This window comes from Rhinopithecus bieti, unplaced genomic scaffold, assembly GCF_001698545.2.
Source record: "Rhinopithecus bieti isolate Rb0 unplaced genomic scaffold, ASM169854v2 scaffold_35856, whole genome shotgun sequence".
Lineage (NCBI taxonomy): Eukaryota > Metazoa > Chordata > Mammalia > Primates > Cercopithecidae > Rhinopithecus > Rhinopithecus bieti.
Window position 1 is genome coordinate 1,330,380 of NW_016815820.1, and position 9,995 is coordinate 1,340,374.

General features: G+C 56.7%; 2 protein-coding genes across 3 annotated transcripts; both read right to left on the bottom strand.

The window, feature by feature from the left end:
- Nucleotides 1-1,944: 1,944 nt before the first annotated feature.
- Nucleotides 1,945-7,372, bottom strand: DLX4 (distal-less homeobox 4). 2 transcript variants are annotated; one of them, XM_017853870.1, is made up of 3 exons: nt 6,821-7,372; nt 3,257-3,453; nt 1,945-2,827 (listed from the first exon to the last, which is right to left on the bottom strand). In XM_017853870.1, exons 1-3 carry the CDS (start codon nt 6,951-6,953, stop codon nt 2,585-2,587), a joined length of 573 nt encoding a protein of 190 aa, XP_017709359.1. In that variant the 5' UTR covers nt 6,954-7,372; the 3' UTR covers nt 1,945-2,584. The 2 variants fall into 2 exon arrangements, with proteins under 2 accessions (XP_017709359.1, XP_017709360.1); XM_017853871.1 differs by lacking the exon at nt 6,821-7,372 and having other exon boundaries at nt 3,257-3,776.
- Nucleotides 3,781-5,129, bottom strand: LOC108516406 (uncharacterized). Its single transcript, XM_017853861.1, has 3 exons — nt 5,017-5,129; nt 4,699-4,745; nt 3,781-4,587 (listed from the first exon to the last, which is right to left on the bottom strand). The coding sequence occupies exons 1-3, from the start codon at nt 5,127-5,129 to the stop codon at nt 3,863-3,865; spliced, it is 885 nt and encodes a 294-aa protein (XP_017709350.1). The 3' UTR covers nt 3,781-3,862.
- Nucleotides 7,373-9,995: the final 2,623 nt, after the last annotated feature.

A 9,995-nucleotide genomic window follows, 5' to 3' on the forward strand; every position in this document is an offset into this window, starting at 1 on the left:
GTGGGAGGGGACGCTGTCAGCTCAGCTGGCCTCTAACTGAGAGAGTAATTACACTCCTTCTGCTACTTAACTTTACAACCTGGGCTGTTGTTTTAACAATGTGACTTGTGTTGGGCTGTCCAATTAATCTCGCCTTTGGAGGCTTTCCTAGATGGGGCGGTAGATCTTATCTTGGGTCTGTGGAAAGAGGAGTGTGCAACCTGCAGTGGGCGGGAACAGCTGCCCGGAGGGCCTGTGGCCTCAGAGGAGACCAAGAGGAGAGAACTGGGGCTGGGGTGAGAGAGCCGGTGGAGTCTGGGGCTTGGAGCAAGGGAAGGCATTGGAGGAAGTGGAAGATATTTGTCCTCCTGGCACTTCCATTCCTCACCACTCCTGGATCTTGGCTTTGGTCTACCCGTGCCATGTGCCATCCCCAAGAGAATCCTCTGGGTGTGTTTTGTGGAATAGGGGTGGTCACTGACCCAGAACAGGGTGAGGAATAGGGGCTGAGGAGGAACTGACTGTAGGCATCAGGAGCTGGGGGGTTTCATACCCCTCTGCCCAACATATGACTCCAATTTGGGCTTCTCTCTGGCCTGCAGAGGTTGGCTGGAAGTGTCTGAGTGGGCTTTTCAGACTGGGGCAGGCACCCAGTTTGCAGTGTCTGGAAACAGGTCTAGGCAGTAAGAGGGAAGCTCAACTTGGAAGATTTTTGCCTGGATTTGGAGGCCCCTCCCCCAGCCCCTCAGGCCATGCTGGGCTGGATTCCCTGAATTATTCTGCCACCCTTGTCCTCAGCTCCTCTCCCAAGGCGCTCCTTATCCTGCTGATCCTGGTGGGAGTGGGGGTGGTACTACGTAGTCCAGTGGGGTGTGGTGGCCAGGAGTCTGTCAGGTCCTGCTGCTCCCCAGGCTGCCTGCCCTTCTCGCCCAGCACTGAGCCCCCTGGCCCAGCCTGAATTGGAGGCCCTTGACAATACCCATGCCTCCATCTGTGTTTTCCTTTGCCTGGAACTCACCACACGAGCGTCTAGTCATTCGTTTGCCTCAGTCACCATGGTATCCCTAGGATCTAGCAGAGCACAGGGTCTCCAAATGTTTGTTGGATGGAAGAGAATTCCAGTCCCTTTTGGTGTTTTCCTTCTCAGACCTGCCCCTCCTCCTTCCCCAAGGTGTGCTGAGGCCATCCTGCCCCCAAGCAGCACGCTTCTCCAGGTAGGACTGGACCGGATCCGTGGGTGTGCCCTCTCTCAAGGTGAACAGGGCCTCTTCCTGGGCTAAAGGTGGGGCCTAGGGACTGTAAGGTGCCTGGCTCCCTCTAGAACTGGGCCAGGAGAGCATCTGCTGGGGAGGAGCACTCAGACCCTGCATGAGCATCTCCTGGGTTCACACGGGAGCATATGAAATTGTGGACGTTGTTAGAACATTCCAAAGCCAGAATCACAAAGCTAGTTAGTGGCCAAGACAAATCTAGAATGCAGTGCCTCTGATGCCTGTAATTCCATGGTAGAAGAGTCAGATGGACCAGAAGAGATGCGTGACCAGGCCCTACCCATAAGTCAGGAAACAAACACATCTCACAGCCAGAATGCAAAGTTTTGTACAAACTTTAATCTCTGGAAGCTGATGGTGTGAAGCTCAAGCTCCAATTCGTTCTAAATCTGCACAGTTCCTTTGAACAGAGACAGCTGCAAGGAGCTGAATCAATGGGCCTACCCACCTATTTGGGGGTGTCCATACCCGCACTAATCCAGAGAGCCAGTTTGTCCCCATTTCCCCCCAAGTGTTACCAGGTTTCCAAAAGTGTGTGCCCGTGGGTTCATTAGGGACTAGGGATGGGGAATAGGAGGGAGCTGCTCGATAAATACCCATTGAATTATATGTATAATTGGATCCATCATCTATTCAAAAGGGGAGACGGGGTGGGGGGGTGGGAAAGAGGGTTTTTTTCTTTTTTTTTTTTTTTGGGGGAGGGCATAAATTACCCATAGGTCCACAAATTCCACATTTCTCTGCATCTCTTCTACCTTCCTGGATGGTAAGTAGGTAAATCAGTTATAGGGGTAACGGGCTGACCTCCAGGGAAAAATCGCTGGGTGGGTGGCAGCTAATGGTGGTCCACTTCCGCTTTTGCTCACAAATGGGTTAGGCAAGGCCCAAGGCACACAAAGGAAAAAAAAATACTCAATGTTTCTTGCTGGTTTTGCACCCAGGCTGTAGTGGGGATTCAGTCCTTTTCAAGAAGGCAGGGGGAGGGGAAAGAGAGAGAGGGAAGAAGGAGTGGGGGAGTGGCAAGACCAAGGGTCCTGGGGACAGTCTCAACTCCAGCCAATGGCTCTTTCTCTCCAGAGCCTTTGTCCAGCTGGAGGGAAGGTGTCCAGTCCATGGTAGTGGTGGGGACAATGATTATGGCTGAGGTCCTTGATTTAGATGTTTGGGTTAGGGGCACAGCCTCTGCCCCATTCCTTTTTCTCCTCTAACTGCTTGTCCTCCAGAGAAAACCCATCTGGAGCTGGTTTCCTCCCAGCCCAGAAGGGGTGCAGGTGGACTGCCTGGGTCCTGGACTTTGCAGGAGGGCTGGGGGCCTGACCCACCCTTCCCCAGATTCACATCATCTGAGGCGAAGCCAGGACATCTGAGGAGTGATGCTGATACCAGGCTCCAAAGCTGTTGCCATAGCCACCGGTGGGCACAGTCCCTGCCTTGGGTAGATCCCAGAGGGAGGGGAGGGGTGGGGAGCAGGGAGACACAGAGAAGGTCCTCCCAGGGAAGTCCCCTTCCTGCCCCCCAGAGTTCTGCTTCAGGAGCTTCTTATACTTGGAGCGTTTGTTCTGAAACCAGATCTTTACCTTTGGGGAGAAAAGGGGAAAGAATGAAAGATCAGGAGGAAGGTATGTGTGAAAAGTTTCGAGAAAGGGAAAGGGATCCAGGTGTAGGTGCAGTCCTGGGAGACCAGCGGAGGCTGGAACATTTGCTCCAGTCCTCCACAGCCCCAGAAGTCTCCTGAGTTCCTGCCTCTGAGCTAGTATCCATGTCTCCCTGTCTGCCCTACCCTCCTCTTCCTAACCCCCTCCACCCCACCCGCACCTACATGCACACCTTTCAACATATTCCCCCCAAGGCTTACTAACAGCTAGCTATGAACATTCCCTGGAGAACTGTGACAACAGGGCCACAGCACCAAGCCATCAGTCATTCACAGCTAGGGCTGGGGGATGAGTTCCCAGAGAACACGTGTGGGGAAGGTGAAAGCTGGGGAAGGATGACACTGGCCCCACCTGGGTCTGGGTGAGGCCGAGCTGCGCTGCCAGCTGGGCCCTCTCGGGCAGCGCCAGGTACTGTGTGTGCTGGAAACGCTGGTTTAGGTGCTGCAGCTGCAGGCTGGAGTAGATGGTCCTCGGTTTGCGGAGCTTTTTGGCTGGAGCCTGAGGGCGCCGCTCGGAGGGTTCCGGGGACTGCCGCGGCTTCTCCGAGTCTGGTGGGCAGCACAACACGGTGTAGCGGGCGAGGAGGGAGCGAGGGGATAGGATGGGCGAGGAGGGAGAGAGGGGATAGGATAGGCTTATTTGCATCTCGTCTGCATGCCGTCGGCGGCAATTATCAAAAAGCGCAGCCACCAGGATCGCCCCCTTGGCCCCTGCCCTCTACCTTCCGCGTGGAGCGATTCAACCCCCACGTTCACCGCGCCAGGTGATACAAGGGGCAGTTCTGCTCCCAGGGAGTTCCCACTCGTATAGGTTCTGTGACCCCAGGAAGAAAGCGCCGAGGGCAACAGCCAGGGTACCGCGGCGCCTGCGGTGGGAGGTCGGAGTTCAGCCCCGGGCGGTGGCGCCAGCTTGGGGTAGGGCCGGGCAGAAAGGCTAGGTCCTGGGCTGAGCCGAGGCCTAGAGATGACAGAGGAAGGACACAGCAGGCGGAGGGAACTCAAGAGCAATGCTCAGAGGCTTGAGATGGTGTCCGCGTGGCAGCCTCCGGCTGCGGCCAGCGGGGTGGGTGAGAGGCCCGGCTGAGAGGACCTTGAATCCCAGCCTCGCAGCGCGGATAGGGACCCCAGGTTTGCCCTGGCCTCGCCTACTGTAACGGGCTGCCCCTCTGCTCAGGCGCACCCCGCAGGAAAAGTGACCATCACTGCCCCGCCACACCGTGGCCAGCTGGGTTTCCAGGGACCCCCAGAAGCCGGGTCTGCGTGGGGGAGCCCCTTCCTTCGTTGGGCGGCGCACACAGAGCGGTTCCGGCGGCAGGGAAGGTGACCCGGGTTCCGAGAGCGCGCAGCGCAGCCCGGCAGGGCCACTCCTGGATCGCGCTGCGGTGCCGCCGCGGGGTATCTGGTCAGCTCTGGCCCGCCTAGCTCTCCAGGAATCTCGGCCGTGGGACAGCCCAGCCCTAGAATGCTGAGGGGCAGGGGAGGGCTGGGCCGAGGGGTTTCCGTTCTTCGAGCCGGCCACCCTAACCTGCGCGGCTCTACGGGGACGCTGGAGAGGTCCCAGGCGATGGGAGGAGTAGGGCGGATGAAGCAGCCGCAATGCCCGGGGGCTTAGGGCAGCGTTCGCCGCATTCCCTGCAGGTCTGTCCAGCCGACCTGAGCCGAGAGAGAGCGGCTTGTGTCCGCCTGCGTCCCCCCACCTTCTTCCCCTAGTCGGGCTCACCCTCCACACGTCAGTGTACCCGCCCTCAGCCAGCCGCGGTCACCAGCTGCCGTCACCTCCCCCGCATCCCTCACCCGTGGCCTCGGGCGCTGCGGGCTTCTGAGATCCTCCCTCCTCGACCCTGCCTCAACCAATTCCCAGAAAAACCGTTGGGTTTCCGCTCCCGCCCGCGCCTGTCCTGCCTCCCCTGCCTCGACCCCACTGCTGGCAGCTCTGGGCTGGCAGCCCAGAGCCCACCCGCGCCTCTCTGGCTGCGTGGACTGTGCAATTCGAGCGGCGACGCAGAGAGTCTCTGAGGCCAACCCGGTTGCTGAATTCGCACAGCCCTCCGCGCCCCAACTCTCCCAGCAGACCCCCTCCAAGTTCCTTCCCTGACAGCTGTCTTTCCCTACCCCAGTTCCAGCAAGTCACGACTGGATCTGCCCAGGTCGCGATCATGGAGCCCCAAGGCCTCTCTCCAGGCCCGCTGCTCCCGACGACTCAACGGGGTGGTGGCGCCGCTCATTTGGAGCCAAACCTCTTCCCAAGGCAGGAGTGGACATAGAGTGGAAGTAAAAGGAGGACCCCAAGCTCTCGATCACACGCCCTCCACTCCAGAGCGCCCAAACCCACCAGTTCCAGTAGAGAAATGCTAGAAATGTACTCTAAGAAAATCTGGGTGTGTGTGGTTTTCGTTGGATGGGGAAAGTCCTTAAAGAAAATGAACTTTCCACTCTATTGTCCTTAGATCAAACAAAGGGAAGGCAAGGGATGTGTCAGACAAGACTGACAACACCAACCCTACTGCCAGCAATTCTCCTGAGGACAAGGTCATGGTATTCCCACCCTAGTCCCCGAATGCATAACACAAACACATCTTATTAGCATACACTAAAGGACAGTCAAAGGGATTCATTTGTAAAAACTAGAACTACTCCTCCCTGCAACTGCCCCTACTCCAACCACAACCCGCAGCCCAGGAGAGACAGCCACAGTTCTGTCACTGAAGGCAGTTAACTTTTGGAGGGTTGGAGGAAGATCCCTAAAATCGATGCTCCTGGCCGCATGCTTTGCCCATCTATACATCAAAAAAGTTGAGCTTCCAAATCCTAGGGTCACTTCTGGCTCTGATGGTTTGTGAGCATGTCAGAGCCACAGGAGAAGGGAGGAAGATGTCTTGGTCCTGAGCTGACTCCAGTGAAGTCACCTAGTGGATGTGCCTCCTTGGAAGAGACTGCCAAAGACAATTGCAAGGGGAGGGGGTGGGCAATTAGATGGAGGCAGAGAGTCCAGGGACCTGGAGGCTAAGCTGGAGCCAGTACAGATGGGATTGTGGGCAATGCCATACCCACATTGTATGTCAGCTCAGCTGCAAGACCCAGGATCCCAAAGATGGGCCAGGTTCTCCACTTCATTGAGGCCTTCCGGTGAGCACTTTCTCAGGAGCTCAGAGTTGCTCCACGCAACGGGAACTGTGGCCTAATCTACCCCAAAGCCAAAGAGTGGAGATGACAGCAATGGCCTGCTCCTTTGGCTGGAAGGCTGAGGAAGTCAGGGAGAGATGAGGGACTTTCTGACCAGCTTTTGGCTACCTTCTCAGAACAATGGATGGAGGGGTCCTAGTTCCAGATTCTGCCAGGCCAGCTTCCAGTCAAGGTCAGGCCTGGTCTGAGGAGAGTAGGTAAGGCCAGGGAAGGGAGAGGACAGAGCCCAGAATAAGCCTCGATGTCTACAGTCCTCTCACCAGGACTTGATTTGTTTTTCAGGGTTTGGCTTGATCACTGCTTTCTGAGACTAACCCAGAGAGGGGCGACATGGGGCAGGAAGGGAGTGCAGGACGGGTTGCGGCAGGGGGGCGGGGGGGATTTCTGACCAAAGGACTAGGCCACCATCCCCACATCTGGAGTGCTTCAGTTTTCCGCTACTAGTAGGTATGCACAGCCCCGCTGCTCCAGGTTGGGGGTGGGAGGGAGCCCTTTCGCCCATCTTTACACGACTGCAAATCGAAACCAGGTCGGTTTTGAAAGGAGACCTAGATCAACTCTCCCCTGCCCCTCCCCCTGTGTCTCCGCCATCCTTTCGCCCTCCCCCCCCACCCCACTTCCAGGGAATCCAGAAGGTTGAATCCGTAGCTGGTCCAACAGGGAGGAGAAGTTTAGGGGCACACAAGAGCCAAACCCCAGACGGGTGGGAAGGAGCCGCCACGTCCGGAACTACCTGCCCTACGCGTCCTGAGGGGTGCTCTGCGGGCCGCAAGAGGGCTGAGAGAGCGCCGCGAGTTGTTGGCAGGGCAGGTAGGAGTCTCCGGGGTTCGCTGGCTCGGTGTAGGGGTAGGACAGGAGGTGGCCATACGGCCTGGAGTAGGACAAATTGGAGGAGGCTGCGGTTGTAGGGGACAGGCCAAGGGGGTAGGCAGCCGCTACCGACGGGACGGGGGCGAGATCTGGGAAGACAGCTTTGGAGGCCTCCCGGCCGGGGAGGGGGCAGGGCAAAGAGGTCATTGTGGCCAGGGCCCCGGCAGAAGGGCCATGGCCCGGCACGTAGTCCGCTCCCTCTGCCAACTCTCTTTTCCAAGCCTCCGGCGTTGGGCCGGACGGGCCCCCCAGCCGGCAGCCCCCACACTTAAGATCCCGGAGAAAGTGTCTCTCTGAGCCTCTTTCAGCGGAGAACGCGCGCCTGGGAAAGGGGTTCCGGGGGGTGCCCCCCATGGCTTCCCCTCCCCCCTAAACCCAAGGGGGCCCCCTCCTCTCCTTCGGGTTCGGTTCCCGGGACCCGACGGGGGCCCCGCCCTCTTAGATGTCCCGGATTGGCTACCGCCCGCGGTGACCTCACGGAGACTTGGAGCCGGGCCCCGCCTCCCGGGACAGCCCGCGGTAGAGAAGTGTGAAATGGGAGGGGGGTGGTGCGCACTCTCCAGGCCGGTCTAGCTAGAGGTCTTCTCCGAGAGGTGCTGGGGTTGCAGGGCGATTGGTGCAGTCCAGGAACCTCGGTTATAATAGCAGAAATGCCAGAGAGGTGGCAAGCCTGGATGCCCAAAGGACAGGGAGCTGGACAGTGGGCAGAGGCCCTGGGGCTGCGGAGACTCAGGGAATCTGCATTCGCAGTCTCGCGATTTCGGGGTCTGCACGTCAATTCTGGTCCAGCCGCAGTGGACCTGCAGGGGAGTCAAGTGCAGACCGCCAGCGCCAGCCGCTTAGTCAGCGCGTCGGAATGCGCCGCTGCTGAGCGCCGGCAGTTTGTTGGTAAATAGACGCCGGGGCTGGGAGGGTGCCGCCCGGCGCCCAGCCTGCCCCGTACGCGTGTGGCGCGCACGCCCCCGCGGGGCGCCCTGGGCCTGGCACGCCGAGACCGCCGCTGCTGCACCCCACCGCCCCCCGAGCTGGCTTCCGCTTCCGGCAGGGGCCCGGGTTTGGCTGCGACACCGCAGCTCCTCGCAGGCCCCCGAAGCTGAAGAAGGGATCCGCCCTCTGGGCTTTAGCCTGTGTGGTGCCCCGCCTTTGCTGGCGCCGCAGGAGGCTGAAGTGTTGCTTGAACCCGGACGAAATCTGGGAGTGGGAGATGAGTCCAGTTGGATGGCTCCTGGGCGGGCACAGGAAATTCTGCAGGCCAGTCTCCCTGGTGCATTTTCCAGGCTGTGTTCAGGACTTGCTTCTAAACGTTAGTATCCATGGCCTTGATGGACACGTGTCCACATATACAATCATTTATTGACACGTATACACAGCTACACAGGCACTCCATTCAAATACAACATATATACTCACATATACCAACATAGAGGTGCCTACACTGATGTTCACACTAGCATTTGTCTATAAAAAGAGAGGTTCATTTATAGATCTGCAAACAGTTTAGGCTATGATGTGCATACATCTACATACCTAAAGATGAATGAGCACTACCTCTGAATAAAAACACTATCTACTACTTGTCTCTTACATAGATTCACGAGTATACAAGTCAAATCACTGGTGTGCATACTCGAAAATACAGAAGATCCAAGCACATAACATTTATACTTGTGTTCCTACCCTATGAGAGATACCTGTCCACACACATGTAAGATGCCTTATGTTGTTAGGGGAGAGACCGTTCTATCCCTAAACCGCCAGTCTTCACAATTCCCCAGCATACCCAAACACCTGTTCCCACTTTATGCAACTTGGCAGGCATATTCATGTTTGTACACGCACACATGCTCTCGTTGTTAGGGTTCAGAGTGAAGGTAGCAGTCGTAGAATTGGGAGATGGAAGAGGATGGTGCTAAGAAAAAGAGATCAGGCAAGGTGGCTCAAGCTGGTAATCCCAGCATTTGGGGAGACTGAGGCAGGCAGATCGGTTGAACTCAGAAGTTCGAGACCAGCCTGGGCAACACAGTGAGACTTATCTCTACGAAAAGTACAAAAATAAGCTGGTCATGGTGGTGTATGCCTGTAGTCCCAGCTACTCAGAAGACTGAGGCAGAAGGATCACTTGAGCCCTGGAGGTCAACTCAACATGAGTCGAGATTGTGCCACTCCACTCCAGCCTGACTGACAAGTGAGACTCTATGTCGAAAAAGAAGGAGGAGGAGGAGGAGGTGGCAGCCTGGAAGAATAGGAGAAAACACTGGTTGGGGAATGGCTGAGCCCAGGCCTCCTTAAAGAGGCAAAATCAATCAAATGGGTGTGCAGGGGTGGTTGGAGCTCACTGTCAGGTGTCCTGCAAGGAGGAAGAGCAAGTCTATTTCAAACTAGACTCCCCAATGGAATAGACAGAGGTAAGTTTTTCCAAGGAGAGACTCCTCTAGCACCTGGCTTGGAGCTCTTCATCTTGAAGCCTTGGAGCAGGGAAGAAGAGGCTCTTGAAGGGACGCTTCCTCCTCTGGGCAGCTGGAGAACCCACTCCCCTCTCATCCAATAGGGTAGGGAGGGTTTGCTCAGTAGAGAAATGTTTATTCTATGTGGGACTATCTTTCTTCCTTTCTTCCTCAATTCTAGCCATGCCACCATCTCCTTAGAGCTGGAGCTGTGAACCTGTGAGGATACATATCCTTCTAAACCTTCCATTCTACCATCACCATTTTCCTCTACAGGGATGGAGGCAGCCTTACAGCAGTGCTAAGGAGAGGTTTCAGGGATGGCATCAAAGGTGTGCATCAAAGGAAGAGAATGTTTTTTGGGTGGGGTTGGCTGTAAGGGAGGGTTTCCCAAAGGAAGTGCTTTTGAGCTGGAATTGACAGGATGAGAGGAAAGACATTTCCTCTTAGAACCGTATGCACAGAATTCTTTCTTGTAAGACCTAGGAAAGAAGGGCAGGCATGGGTTTTCTGGCAGGGCTCTGCCACAGTTGGCTTTGGGCATCCTCCAAAACCAGGAGGTCCCCAGTGCATACCTGTCTTAAGTTCTAAGCT